Raw genomic sequence first — 15,454 nt, 5'->3', positions numbered from 1 at the left:
GAGCCAGAGATATCTTAACGTCCTGCACAAAGATTGGCAAAGGGTCTCCTGCTGACTTGGGGGTGGGGAGACAAACTGCTACAGCAGGCAAAGCCCACTATCATTTTGCCACCAAATTGCCATCCAGGTCCTGGTCGTTTCTGCTGGTCACTGTCACCATGGCCAGCACAAGGGCAGTCTGCTTTTCCCCTGTCCTGTCAGAAAATACCTCCCCTGGCACAACTTGACGCCATTTTCTCTTCTCCCATCGGCTCTAATTTGTGAGAAGAGACCAATGTCCACCTCCCTACAACCTCCTTTCAGGTACTTGCAGAGAGCAATGTATATATTTCATTAGTTCCTTTTTATTTTTTTTTTTCATTAAAGTATGAAAGCATGAAGTTCCTCCCCGAACCCCAACACCCAGCGCCGAGGCCGGTCAGGCAGTTGGGGGGGAGGTGGACGGATCCACCCCCCGGATCCGTCCGTCCCATCTCGCTTCCGTCCGTCACTCTCTCGTGTCACGTCCCCGCCCGAGCCAAAACCTGCGCGGGGGGTTCGGAAGGTGCCGCCGGTGGCGCTCAATGGCGCTCGGAACCCTTTCTGCCGGGGGACCCGACGGGCATTCCCAAAGCGCCCGGCAGCCCCTTAAGAAGAGGTCTGAGGTGGCAGGGGCCGCCGGGGCCGCCATCGGCGTCCCTCGCTGCCCCCTCCCGCACCTCGCCGGGACACGAGCGGCTTTGGGCGCTCCTCCCGCCAGCCCCGGCAGCCCTTTGACCCGGGCGGTAACCGGCTCCCGCCTCTCCTCGGTGTCCGCACCCTCCGCCGGGCCGTGGCTCAGCCGCCCCTCGGTTACGGAAGCTCCCCGCAAAGCTCCCGGTCCCCTCTCTCCAGGCTCGGGCCAGGGCTCAGCCCGCAGCCACCGGAGCGCGGGTCCCTTCCGGGGCCTCTGCGGGGCTGCCCCGCCCTGCGCGCCCCTTCGCCGCTCCGCCCGAACCGGCAGTGGGATGAAGGCTGTGGGATGAAGGCTGTGATCATTCAATGGTGTTGGTGGCCACTGGTGAAGGTGTAGACAAGGCTGGTATCAGGTATGGAACTTCCCTCCCTGCCCACTGTTTGCATCACAAAGGCTGGCAGCCCTGCTGTAACATCAGCCCAGGCTGGATCCCTGCAGGCACAGACCTGTTGGTGCTTCCGTCAGAGTGAAACATATCTCAGGTAGGCAGTAAAAAAATATAGCAGTAAGCCAATAGCTGTTGCTTATCTACTTGATTTTGGGAGGAATTGGGGCTGATGGCTTGACCATGCCCATCAATAAATCACACGAGAAACCCAAAAAAGCCTTCAAATGGCTCCTTAAACTTTACAAGAGAAAACCGCCTGATTCATACTATCACTTCCAGAGAATAGCAACAGAACTGTATAATTTCCCACTAACTATAGAACCAAGAAGAGAGAGAAAAAACCTTAAGACAGTACATAGTCAATGCAGCATTTAGCTTCCACGGCTTTTCTCTTCTCTTTGCTGTCCAGCGCTTTTCTCTTGTGTGCATATCTTTCAACATAGCAAGGTGATGATTAAGGATAAAGGGTAAAAATGGAGCAAAATGGGACAGGCTAAGGGTGTTAGGGCAGGTGTGAAGACAAGGTCATTGCCACCAGAAGAACACCACTAGCCTGTCTTTCATTCTCTTTCCTGCTATTCACGAGTCTTTTTCTTACTCTTGCAGATCAGAAACATTTGATGCTTTTTCAGCTTGACAGCATCAATCTTTGAAGGGTCAAAACCACATGAACATTATAGCACATTGTCCCAATTCTTATCTTTCCCGTAGTGTAGGATGACGTGTTTTTTGCTGCAACGTCCAAAGAGCAAAGTTGATTGTGCTGCGCAATGCTCTGCAGAGAACGAAATAGAAAGCATCCTTTGCTTCTGCTATTGCGGTGGTCATGTTTGGGAACAAGTTTGCCTGTGGGCAGGTAGAACTGGTTTTGAGGCAACCACAATCTATATTCAGCCATTTGGGCTTTCCTGTGCAGTTTATCTGTGAAACGTGGTCAAAGCCTTTGGTCAGCAAGCAGAGGGAAGCAGCTTAGACCCAAGAAAGGTAGATTAGATACTGGAAGCAGTGAAAACACTCAGAGCAAGAGACACGTCCTGAAATTTTACAGCATGTCAGCTCCTTTGCTGCAAAAGTGCGTGACTGACTTTTGCAAAGCAAACTGGAACTTGCATCCTGGGAACTCCAAAGCTTTCTGTGTTGGAGTTCCTCTCCTGGAACAAGCACAAGACCTTAAGCAGTCTTATGCAGTCAGGGAGTGATATCCTCTAACGTTTGGCTTTTACTTTCTTCATCAGCTTTTTCTTCATTTCCTTCCTGTTTTGCTGTGGTTTGTTTCTGGCTTGGGTGTAGGGTCCATCTCTTCCGGGAATGTGTAAATAAGTCTAGGTGGCAGGATGGTAGGAAGGTGCAGAAGAGGATTCTGAATTTTGTTTTGTGTTCTTGACAGGTTTGTCTCTCTGCTTGCTTGCCCACAGTGGTGAATTTTGGTGAAGGAGTGCAGGGACAATGCAAGCATCTCTCAGGGCCCGCTGACCCTCCATTCCTTCTCCTCCACAGTGCAAGTATTTAAAGGGTAATACAGAAGACAAACCTTTGTAAAAGTCTAGGGTCATTTCTCTGCCTGGATAGCCAAATTGAGGAGACTCAAGGCGCATAAAGCGGCTTAAATAATGTGGCCTTTAAAGAGAGGAGAGGATGTCGATGTCATCCTCCCTAGGAACAAAGTGGGAATGTCTGGATTAACTAGGATTATCCTGCATTTTAGAGATCATATCAAGGAGTATAGTGTTGTGTGAATCCTCCTTCATCTTTGTTCTCAAGTGCTGTATTCGTAAAACTTTGGTTAATGTCAGAGTTCTCACTGCCAAACTGAGACACGTGCGTTTCTTCGGGCACCCTGCAGACATCCCCACCTCTGGCCTCTCACCCCAGAGATACTCTTGTCTGTTTGGAAGGAGCCGAGGGATTTTGGTGTGATGCGCACCTGCACAGCCACAAGTCCTGCCCACAGATCCTGCACACAGAAGGGCAGCTGGCTCAAATCTGTCCCTCCGTTTATATCTCTCATCCTGGGAAGAGCTCAGTCCCTTCACTGCATAAATAGGGCGGCAGAACTATCCATGGCAAACACCTCCAAAAGCTCCTTTCCTGCAGACTGTCCTCCTAGCCAAAGCCTGGATGGGGACTGCTCTTTCTGGCTGAGTTCCTTATATCCTATATGATGTTCTTGAGATGATTTGTGCCCAAATGCCCTGCCTAAAAAGGGAAAGAGGGATAAATTCAGCTGTTAAAGTACAAAAGTAAAATTAGACTTACAAAAGTAGGATTAGACTTACCATGGCTTAAAAATAAAATAAAAAAGCCAAGGGGTTTTTGTGTTTGCCTTTTGCAGCTTTCTAACAGTCGCTGATAGGAAATAATTGTATTGCTCTGTTAGAGTGTGGTATGAGGATTGGTTTTCTACCAGCCTGACTCAAAATCTGAAAAAAATCTGGTATTACAATCATATAAGAGACAACCCACTGTGAGGTCTACGAGACATGAAGAATTTGGGAGAGCAAATTATATAGTTCACCCAAGCATCTTGTTCCAGCTCTGCAGGAGATGGGACATGACACAGTGTCTAGTGAGAAACAACAGTTTTCTGTGTAATGTTTTTGTAGGAAGATACCGTTTTCAGAGGTGACCCTATCTACAGAGCAGGAAGACAGATCTTGGAAAGATGGCTTCAAAACTTGATGAAAACAAGCAGCTGCTCTGTGAACACAGACATTTCACGGTAAAAGAAAACTTGTGAGGGCAGGTGATATTCTATTTTAGCCTATTGCAAAGAAGAGGAAAAAAAACAGGATTTATTTATATACTTTCCAAATCATGTGAACTTCCTGACAATTTAAGACACCCGGGAAATATGGCCTTTTAAAATATATTTTAACGTACTTGGGGACATACCATCAAAACAGCCTTCATCTTACCGGTGTTCTTAGGCAACACCTATTGCTATCTTTGTATTTCAAGCATGTTTTGAAAATGAAGTTATATGTCCTTCATGCTTAGCATAACTCAAAGGCTCTTCCTGCAAAGACACATCTTTAGAAATGGCAAGGGAAACGAGGAGGCGGTGTTGCCTTATATGTCGAGGAGCAGCTGGAATGCAAGGACCTCAGCTTAGGGATGAATAAAGAGCCAGCTGAGAGCCTATGGGTCAGGATTAAAGGGAAATCGGGAGCAGGGGACATTACTGTGGGGGTCTGCTACAGGCCACCTGACCAAGAAGACAGAGCGGATGAAGCCCTCTATAGACAGATAGGGGCGGCATCACGTTCACAGACCCTGGTCCTCATGGGCGACTTCAACCACCCCAATGTCTGTTGGAAAGGTAACACAGCCAGGCATAGGCAATCCAGGAGATTCTTGGATTGCATTGACGACAACTTCCTTTTCCAAGTGGTTGAGGAGCCAACAAGGAGAGGAGCTATGCTGGACCTTGTTCTTACCAACAAGGAGGGGCTGGTAGACAGTGTTAAACTCAAGGGTAGCCTGGGCTGTAGTGACCATGAAATGGTTGAGTTTGAGATCCTTGAGTCAGCGAGGAAGGTGCTTGGCAAGCTGACCACCCTCGACTTTGGGAGAGCTGACTTTGGCCTCTTGAAGAATCTGCTTCGTATGGTGCCATGGGATGAAGCGCTGGAGGGAAGAAGGGCCCGAGAAAGTTGGTTAACGTTCAAGGATCACCTCCTCCAAGCTAAGGAGCGATGCATCCCTACTAAGTGGAAGGCAGGCAGAAAAGACATGAGGCCTGCATGGATGAACAAGGAGCTCTTGGACATGATCAAAAGCAAAAAGGAGGCCTATAGGGAGTGGAAACAGGGATGGGTAGCCTGGGAGGAATACAGAGGAATCGTTCGAGCAGCCAGGGATCAGGTTAGACAAACTAAAGCACAGATAGAACTAAATCTGGCCAGGGACATTAAGACAAACAAAAAATCCTTCTTTGAGTATGTCAGCGGGAAAAGAAAGACTAGGGAAGATGTAGGCCCTCTCCGGAAGGAAAGGCAACAACTGGTTACCCAGGACAGAGACAGAGCTGAGATACTCAATGACTTTTTTGCCTCAGTCTTCACTGGCAAGGACTGCAGCCACACTGCCCAATGACACAGAATGCAAAGGCGAGGATTGGGAAAATGAAGAACAGCCCACTAAAGGTGAAGATCAAGTGCCAGACCACCTGAGGAACCTGAAGGTGCACAAGTCCATGGGACCCGATGAGATACATCCATGGGTGTTGAGAGAACTGGCAGATCAAGTCACTAAGCCACTAGCCATCATATTTGAGAAGTCGTGGCGGTCTGGTGATGTTCCTGCCAACTCGAAAAGGGGAAATATAACCCCTATTTTCAAAAAGGGAAATAAAGAAGACCCAGAGAACTACAGGCCAGTCAGTCTCACCTCTGCCTGGCAAGATCATGGAGCAGATCCTCCTGGAAACTCTGCTGAGGCACACAGAAAACAAGGAGGTGATTGGTGACAGCCAGCATGGCTTCACCAAGGGCAAGTCATGCTTGACAAATTTGGTGGCCTTCTACGAAGGGGTTACAGCGGCAGTGGACAAGGGAAGAGCAACCAATGTCATCTACCTGGACTTGTGCAAAGCATTTGACACCATCCCACACGATATCCTGGTCTCTAAATTGGAGGGACATGGATTCGACAAATAGACCACTCAGTGGATAAAGAACTGCCTGAATGGCCGCACTCAAAGAGTTGCGGTCAACAGCTCGATGTCCAAGTGGAGAGCAGTGACGAGTGGCGTTCCTCAGGGGTTGGTACTGGGACCTATACTGTTCAACATCTTTGTCAGCGACATGGACAGTGGGGTCGAGTGCACCCTCAGCAAGTTTGGTGATGATACCAAGCTGTTTGGCGAGGTAGACACACTGGAGGGGAGGAATGCCGTCCAGAGGGACCTGGACAGGCTGGAGAGGTGGGCAGTTCAACAAGGCCAATTGCAAGGTCTTACACCTAGGTTGGGGCAATCCCAAGCACAAATACAGGCTCGGCGGGGAATGGCCAGAGAGCAGCCCTGAGCAGAAGGACCTGGGTGTGCTGATTGACAAGAAGCTCAACATGAGGCAGCAATGTGCGATTGCAGCCCAGAAGGCCAACTGTATCCTGGGCTGCATCAGAAGTCTGGCCATCAGGTCAAAGGAGGTGATTCTACCCCTCTACTCCATTCTTGTGAGACCTCACCAGGAGTACTGCGTCCAGCTCTGGAGTCGCCAACATAAGAAGGACATGGACCTGCTGGAGCATGTCCAGAGGAGAGCCACGAGGATGATGCGAGGGCTAGAGCACCTCTCTTATGTGGAGAGGTTGAAAGAGTTAGGGCTGTTCAGCCTGGAGAAGAGAAGGCTCTGGGGAGATCTTATTGCAGCCTTCCAGTACCTAAAGGGGGCCTACAGGAGAGCTGAGGAAGGACTTTTTACTAGGGCATGTAGTGATAGGATGAGGGGGAATGGCTTTAAACTAGAAGAGGGCAGGTTTAGATTAAACATCAGGAAGAAGTTTTTCACTTTGAGGGTGGTAAGGCACTGGAACAGGTTGCCCAGAGAGGTTGTTGAGGCCCCATCCCTGGAGGTATTTAAGGCCAGGCTGGATGTGGCCTTGGGCAACCTGGTCTAGTGGGAGGTGTCCCTGCCTATGGCAGGGGGGTTGGAACTCAATGATCTTCAAGGTCCTTTCCAACCTAAACCGTTCTATGATTCTATGATTCTACGATTTTTGTGACAGTCTATTTCATAACTAGGCCTCACAGGAAAACTTTCTGTCTTTTTGAACAGAAACACACAGGTCTGAAGAATCAAGAACCCTTGTATAAAGAGAATGGTGAAAAAACACCTTACTTCCCACTGCATTGCTGTTGTTCACGATGTATCTTTCATTTTCAGATTTCTGCATTCCATGACTATAAACTTCTCAGGCATCAGTAGGTTCCATTTTTCGAGGATATAAGCCGTTTGAATGGATGTAGTCAAGTAATAACATATATTGCTATTAATGATTTGATAAAATCTGTAGTACACCCATAATAAATATAAAAAATAATAACAAAAAATATAAAAAAGAATAAAACCAAAGGGCAGAGTTAGCACTAAGAATGCCTATGAATAAGTATTCAGACATGCAAAGCTTACAGCAAGACTTGGGTTTGGTCTTCCATCTCCCCAACCCCGTGACTTCTCCCTGTGCCTCACTCTGCCCACCCTCACCCACTGCTAACCCTTTTCTTCTGAGAGATGTGTTCACAGGAGCTAGCAAGAATGCTGGAAGAAGAGGAAAAAGACCTTATAAAGGTATGCAAATACCCTTGTGAAGAAAGAAATAGGCATGAGATGTGAAGAAAGAATGTAAGAGTTGACCGTAAGGTTATTGAAAATAGATTGAAAGACTGGACTCGTCCCAAAGCACAGAAGAACACATGAAGGTAGCTCTGGGATGTCCAGTTGCCCAGATGCAGGCCCACCAGAGATTTTGCTGGCTGTCACGAGCATGACAAAACTCCTCTGTCATTGCTGTCCCTGAGTGTAAGGGTGACCTAAGAGCAGGCTTTTGGATGAGCCAGCACAACCGCAAGTTTGTGGTTTTGGAGACTTTGAGGTCTCTTCTGATGCTGCCCAAAATGGATCACAAAGTATTTGCTCCAGAGGTGTGCAGTAATCCATGAAGAGATACATGTGGTCTGCCTTTCTTGCACAAAGATCAGCTGGTTACTAACCACTTTTCAGCTGTACCTTTTCCCAATCTCCTATATTCTGGAGATAATAATGACCTTTCTTCTCCTGTTTTACCACAGGAGCAAATGCAGGCATGTGGGTAGCTGAAGCCTTGGTTTGTCCCTCCAGTGGAAGGGCCTCGGGTTTCTGAACACACAGCTGGGATTTAAATAAGCCTATTGGAAGGGAAATCTTCCATATTCCATCAATCATCCTAAGACTTTGAAAAAGCACAGTGCTAAACAAAATAGAAAGTTTTGACTTACAAATTCCTTTCCCTGCCTGCCCGCCTTGGATGCCTGAGAGTTTCTTTTTGTTCAGTGTAAAGAAAGGAGATTACTTTCTCCCAACAAAACAATTAAATGCAAGCACTTGTCATAACAGTCTCCAGCAAAGTTTTGAGATGGTGTGTATGTCTGTGATTTCATGCTAAGCTACAGAAAAGCAACACTTTTCTTTAAGAGAGGCCTCCGTAAAACAAGCCAACTTCATTTAGGAGTCAGCAGAGTCATGGGATCACAGAATCACTCAGGTGGGACAGAACTGTGGGAGGAGCGCCAGTCTGACCTCCGGCTCAAAGCTCAGGGCAGGATGCTCAGGGCTGTATCCAGCCAGGCTGCAAAACATCCTGGGTGAGAGCCCACAGATCCTCCCGGGCCCCTGCACAGCCACTCAGGGGATCTCCCCCGAACTCACGGCAGTTCATTGACATCCATCAGGTACTGGTGAGGATGCAGTATCCACACGTGGTCTAATGAGTGCCAAGGAGAGGAAGATAACCCCTTCCCCATGGACCATGCTCCTGCCCATAGCGGTGGGATGCCGCTCGTGTCCAGCGCTGCCAGGGCATGCTGGGGGCTTACACTCAGCTCTTGTCCCACCACCGCCAGGCCTTTCCTGCACTGCCCAACTGCTGAGGACATTGTCCTGCTCAGGGCCTTCTGCATCCCACAAGCTCCTGAGCCCCCTGGCCGTGTGTTTGCAGGAGCAGGAGAGCCAGGATGCTCAGCGATGTACGGCATCTTGCCTGAGTTTCTGCTGATAATGAAAAAAATCTGTCCTGGTGGTGACAAGCAGCTTGCTTGTGTATCAGCCACAAATTCTGGGTCTAGAAAGACTGTCAAACACACAGTGTGATCACGGAATCCTCACTTCTGATAAATGTTTGATGGATAGAAACCTCTGGTTGGCGGGTCTTTACACTGAAAGTTTAACTAATACTACTGGTTGAATATTAATACTTTCCCCCTGACAAGTTATATTGGATTTTCTTGATTTTTAGAAAAAACTTGAAATATTAGAGGAAAGAAGATTATTCGTCCAGCAGGACAGATTCTTAGAGGTACGACATCCTATCGCATATCACAGTACATGCTCGCTCTCTGTTCAGACCAGCACCATTCTATTACAGGTTTTACAAAGGTAATTACTAGGGTGTCAAACTGCAAAGCGATACAGTAAAATATGATACAGGGAAGTAGATGTGCCAGGAGTCTCAGGAACACCAAAATAGTGCAACACCAACAAGCTTTGGGTTAGATGTTTTGCAGAGCACGGTCTGCAACCCAGCAAGTTTGCCCTTAAAATGAGCAACCTTGTACTACAGGGAACAGAAGTCATCCAGAAAGTTACTGCAATATAAAACTAATACCAGGAGGGCCGATTCCTGTCTATTTCTATCAGAACCAATTTGGGAGAGCAGAATGTAATATCGGGAAGGGCAGCACTGGTGCTGATCTCATGCTAATAAGCTCTGACTTGACTTTTATTGCACACCCGACCGATGGACTAATATGAAGATTGTTTGCTTTTCTTTTGAACTTTTAAGGCCACGCAGTTAAAAATAAGCCGCTTAGAGGAGCAGCTCCAGCGCCCTAAACTAATTCGGTTGTAAGTATTACAAGGCCCTCTATTCTGGGTTTCTTATTGTATAGTATCTAGGATATTTCCACATCAGCCATACCTGAAGCATGTGCAATTCATCGTAAGTTCACATGTAAGTTTATACGATGTCAAGCACGCACCTCATATTTATGTAGAACAGCTGCTTTTTCTGTCACGTAATCGCCCGACCACAGAAAGGCAGATGAAACGTACATTCGGAGAGTCTCATCTCACTCCTAGCAGATGCCAGGAGTAGCTTCTCTTGCCCTCAGAAGACCACAGTTGTGGGGCATAACCTGCGTATTGATTTCAAGCCTCTTTCTTCATAATCTGTAACAGGTTCACGGTATTACTTAGTAGAATAAAAAGCCAAAGCAGCAGCTTGAACAGCAACAGCAAAGCCTGCAGCCTCACAGCTATTTTCAGAGCAAGTGCTCTCTTTTCTTGGCCAGAGTTCAAGTACCAGTAGAAGCATGGCCCCCCCTCACCTCACCACTGGACTGTCATTTCCTTTAAGTAACGAGCTTACGTAGAATCTCTGAATTTCAAAACACCACATTTAGGGACAGAGCCCAGCCCATATGGGTCTAAGCATTGTACTTCTCAGTCTTGCTCTTCCCTTGGTCAAGTGCTCTGCAGAAATTCCATAACTTAAGTAAACACAAGGGGTTAAGTTTTCCTTCTAGCAATCAAGCATCAAGTATGAAGTGCCAGCAGTAGGTATGACCCCTGTTTAAAAAAACCCTCTTTCGGTTCAGTGAAGTGATTTAAGATTCAGTTTTGTGCTCTCTGTGTTCTGGAGAGAAGAACCGTGTCATGACATGAGGTACGCACTGCATAAACTGGAACCATGGAGGCTGAAGTATGATACCCAGTTTAAAATAACAACAATTTTGCAAGAACTTGTTCAGCTCCTCTGCTATGTGCAAAAATAGGGCTATGCCCACACCTGAGGGGCATTACAGATCCTCTATTGTCATTACTGTGGTGTCTCCATCAGGAAAGTTGGAGGACATCATAGAAAACAATAGCAGACACTTTTTCCTACCTTGCTACCATGGGAGCTCATGTTTGGTGGGAGAAGCCCAGGAATACTACTGTTTTCCTGCAAGAAAACAATGGTGTTAGCTCTGTGCTGTTTCTATGCTCTCTTGCCACTGTGTGGCTACTTCAGGATCGCCCAGTTTTGCCCATTATCCAAGACTGGAGGAAACCATGAATTCAGTTGTTCCATGTAGTAATTCCTACGAAGGTGCATCAAGTAAAAGGGCATCCTAATCTAGGTGCTAGTCTAGAAATGTGAATCTTAAGATGGGGAGAAACGGGAGGGAGGCAGAAATGAAATATTTCCTCCAAAGTTCTCAAAGCAACTGCTTGCCTTTGCTGTCAATCTAGTTTTTACCCCTTACGCTGTTGCTGTGTGATACTTTCTAATGCAATAGCCTTTGTAACGCAAGGCAGTAAGAAAATCTTCTCCACAACCCTGGCGTCTGTTAGGTTGCAGCTCCTCCTCATGCCGGAGCTTTACTGTCTTCATTCTGAGCACTGCTTGAAGTGAGTCGGGTCAGCTGCAACCCCTGTTGTGTTTCTTTTTGCTCCACAGCCAAGAAGGAGAGAAGGTCGACAGCTGCTCAACACAGAAGACAGCCATGGTGAAACCGGTAAAAGAGAACTGCACTGCTCCCCTCACACCTGCACTTGCAGGGCCTCCTCCTTCTCTCTTTGTTCCAAGCTGGAAACCTCCTGGTTTCATCACACGTGACTCCTCTTGGAGGTTTTCAGCCCCAGGAGTTCCTTGTATCACTCGGCTCCTGTGTCTCAGGCTCGCCAATTCTCTCTCTGTTTTGCTAGTTCTAGAAGTCAGAAAACTTCATTTCCAAGTGGTTCATGTCTCCTCTTTCCCTTTCTAGGCCCAGAAATCAATGACCCGCTACCTGAACAAAATCTGTTTCTATCTTGGGTAGGTAAAATATTCTCCTTGCGTGCACGCTGGGTTAGTTCCACCTGGAGCACCGTGGAGTCAAGATTATTCTGAGTAATGCTGGCACATCACGGGAGAAACAGTGTGAGCATGGAAGAGAAATGTGCTGCAAGTGTAGAGCTGTGCGTGTGCAAACTTAGTGGAGCAGCAGAGTGAAGAAACCGGGGTGCAAACTCTGTTCTGACCCTTGGGTACCTTCCCTTATGAGCCAGCTCACCTGCCACCTCTGAAAAGGCAGCATTTCTGTGCGTGTGCACAAACGTCTCCTTCCACCAACCATTGCCCATTTGCTTTGTCCCCTTCAACCACTCCGGCGCCAGCAGGAGCATCTCCTGAGATACATTTGCCTTTCTGTGATAGTCTTGTTGGGCCTCCATAAAAGGAGAACAACCTTCCGTTTGCTTCTGCCTGGTAGGAAGCTTTGGGACGGACCAGGCAGACAGTTGTCCAGAAAAGGGATCAATGGATGTTTCCCCTCCTGAAGAGAGAGAAGCACTCTTACTGTTGCACGTCCAAACACAATTAGCAAGTGCTTGTGGCTGGTTTCATTTGTGAAGCTTTCTTTCCACTTCACTTGGTGCATTTTAGTGTCGGGAAGTCGTGCCTGCTAACACCGGGCATTCCCCTGTGGAAACAATCTGCCAAAAGGAACAGGCAGAAGCATTGCAGGGTTGGTCTGAACAACATACCGGAGAAGCGGTATTGATCGAGAGCACGGTTGGGCTCACAGCGAATGCTACACACTCCCTACGTGACCTCAGGCAAAGCTCTTCCCTCCAGGCTTCAGCTGCCCACCTGTAAAATGACAACAGTATTTATTTTCTCCGCTTTGTGTCCTTCTCATGTGTTCGCACCACGAAACCCTGGGTGGCAAAGAGCCATCATTAGGTATTAAACAAACACTTGCTGGTGTCAGGCTCTGTGGTAATATTGCCAGCAACAGGAAGGAGGGATCCTGCTTTGAGCAGGGCAGTGAAATACAAGATTAGATGCGCCAATCCTTTTTAGTGTTACTAGAGCGGGCTGACAGTGCCTGTGTTTCTCCCTGTGCATTTGTCTTTCTCTCTTGTTGCAGGAACTCTCTGGGGCTGTTTGGCAGGCTCCTGCTGCTCTCTGGCTGCCTGTGCATCGTGCTGGCCTTGGCTTATAAATACTTGCCTGCTACCTGGCCGTGTTCGCTACTGAACAGAACCTGCCACTACTGCCACCAATCCTGCCTGGGGCCACTTTGACCCTAGAAGGTTTTAAAGGCTCCAGACCGGATTTCTGTAGGGCTACTGTGTTGCTTCTGGAAAGACCCTGCGCTTTAAAATAAAGCATGCATGAATGCTAAAAGCACGTGACAATGTCTGTCTTTCCTGTGAGAACTGCATGAGCTCCTCAGAGGCAGAACCCAAGGCCCACGTACCTCAGCAAGAGGGAGTCGGCTTAACTGCATTCAGCTGTTTGCTGTTGGAGCTGGGCCTGAGATGCAAAAATTGCCTCAAGGTCCACATTTTGATCTTCCGGATCCTTTGCTCTCCCAGGTATAGCTATTATACTGTTTCCATGTAAGCTCAAGAGCCAGAGATATCTTAACGTCCTGCACAAAGATTGGCAAAGGGTCTCCTGCTGACTTGGCTGTGGGGAGACAAACTGCTACAGCAGGCAAAGCCCACTATCATTTTGCCACCAAATTGCCATCCAGGTCCTGGTCGTTTCTGCTGGTCACTGTCACCATGGCCAGCACAAGGGCAGTCTGCTTTTCCCCTGTCCTGTCAGAAAATACCTCCCCTGGCACAACTTGACGCCATTTTCTCTTCTCCCATCGGCTCTAATTTGTGAGAAGAGACCAATGTCCACCTCCCTACAACCTCCTTTCAGGTACTTGCAGAGAGCAATGTATATATTTCATTAGTTCCTTTTTATTTTTTTTTTTCATTAAAGTATGAAAGCATGAAGTTCCTCCCCGAACCCCAACACCCAGCGCCGAGGCCGGTCAGGCAGTTGGGGGGGAGGTGGACGGATCCACCCCCCGGATCCGTCCGTCCCATCTCGCTTCCGTCCGTCACTCTCTCGTGTCACGTCCCCGCCCGAGCCAAAACCTGCGCGGGGGGTTCGGAAGGTGCCGCCGGTGGCGCTCAATGGCGCTCGGAACCCTTTCTGCCGGGGGACCCGACGGGCATTCCCAAAGCGCCCGGCAGCCCCTTAAGAAGAGGTCTGAGGTGGCAGGGGCCGCCGGGGCCGCCATCGGCGTCCCTCGCTGCCCCCTCCCGCACCTCGCCGGGACACGAGCGGCTTTGGGCGCTCCTCCCGCCAGCCCCGGCAGCCCTTTGACCCGGGCGGTAACCGGCTCCCGCCTCTCCTCGGTGTCCGCACCCTCCGCCGGGCCGTGGCTCAGCCGCCCCTCGGTTACGGAAGCTCCCCGCAAAGCTCCCGGTCCCCTCTCTCCAGGCTCGGGCCAGGGCTCAGCCCGCAGCCACCGGAGCGCGGGTCCCTTCCGGGGCCTCTGCGGGGCTGCCCCGCCCTGCGCGCCCCTTCGCCGCTCCGCCCGAACCGGCAGTGCCGCTGCCGTCTCCTCCCGCCCTTCCCTTTGCTCGGAGCTGTGGCCGTCAGGGTCTCCCCACCTGTCTCCAGCCCCGTCCTCGGGATCCCCCAGCCCCGTCCTCGGGATCTGCGCCTCCAGTTGATTTTTGGATGGGGACAATTCCAGGGGGGGTCATTCCGCTTGCACCAGCAACATCTCAAGTTTTGGTTCTAACACACGCATCCGCTCTCTTTCTCGAATTTTCCGCTTTTTCACAGTCTATTTCCAATTGCTTCTTTAAATTTTCCTTCTGGAATAATTCTAATGGTCTTGCGCTTGAATGCAGAGGCTTGTTGTTTGCATTGGGTTTTTAGTGTTTTCTCCAATGTTTTCCCCTTGGAATCAAAGTTTAGCGATACAGTGATAGCGATTAAGGCCTCCAGATCACGTGTAGATTATTTGATCACCGAAAAGATGATTGAACTTCTTCAGAACAGCCAATGAACCGCCTTCTTAGAGAAAAAAAAAAAAAGTGAGCAGTTTGTGCTAGAATGAGGCACAGTTGATTTTAGCTGACCTTTCCTAGCCAGAAGAGGCATGGATCTGTCTTACAAATATTTCTTGTGTCTTCCACAAGAGAGAAGAGCAGCAGGCAGTGGTCAGGAGCAGCTGCTGAAGCCTTGAGTTACCCACCTGGGCAATGAATTCTCTGGAGGGTTTATCTTTCCCATAGTGCAGGATGATGTGGATTTTGCTGCAACGTCCAAAGAGCAAAGCTGATTGGTTGTTCTGTGCAATGCTCTGCAGAGAACGAAATAGAAAGCATCCTTTGCTTCTGCTATCGAGGTGGTCATGTTTGGGAACAAGTTTGCCTGTGGGCAGGCAGAACTGGGTTTGCATCAACAACACTCCGTATTCAGCCATTTGGGTTTTCCAGTGCAGTTTATCAGTGAAACGTGGTCAAAGCCTTTGGTCAGCGAGCAGAGGGAAGCAGCTTAGACCCAAGAAAGGTAGATTAGATACTGGAAGCAGTGAAACCACTCAGAGCAAGAGACACGTCCTGAAATTTTACAGCATGTCAGCTCCTTTGCTGCAAAAATGCGTGACTGACTTTTGCAAAGCAAACTGGAACTTGCATCCTGGGAACTCCAAAGCTTTCTGTGTTGGAGTTACATTTTGTCCGTCTCCTCTCCTGGAAGAAGCACAGAAGTTTTGGTCTGCCGGGAGGCTTACCAGCCTCAAGCAGTGGGCCATGCCTCTGAGGAGT

At 48.7% G+C, this 15,454-nt stretch overlaps 1 protein-coding gene across 1 annotated transcript; it reads left to right on the top strand.

Moving 5' to 3' along the window:
• The first annotated feature begins 6,971 nt into the window (after window positions 1-6,971).
• LOC309686655 (uncharacterized protein) lies at window positions 6,972-12,993 on the top strand. The gene is made up of 6 exons (XM_082499395.1): window positions 6,972-7,396; window positions 9,099-9,158; window positions 9,645-9,706; window positions 11,304-11,361; window positions 11,611-11,660; window positions 12,757-12,993. The coding sequence occupies exons 1-6, from the start codon at window positions 7,340-7,342 to the stop codon at window positions 12,911-12,913; spliced, it is 444 nt and encodes a 147-aa protein (XP_082355521.1). The 5' UTR covers window positions 6,972-7,339; the 3' UTR covers window positions 12,914-12,993.
• Window positions 12,994-15,454: the final 2,461 nt, after the last annotated feature.

Source organism: Vanellus vanellus (genome assembly GCF_965231255.1).
Source record: "Vanellus vanellus genome assembly, chromosome: 2".
Classification (NCBI taxonomy): Eukaryota; Metazoa; Chordata; class Aves; order Charadriiformes; family Charadriidae; genus Vanellus; species Vanellus vanellus.
Note: the sequence above shows the minus strand (reverse complement) of the source record. Positions and strands in the feature narration are given on the sequence as shown.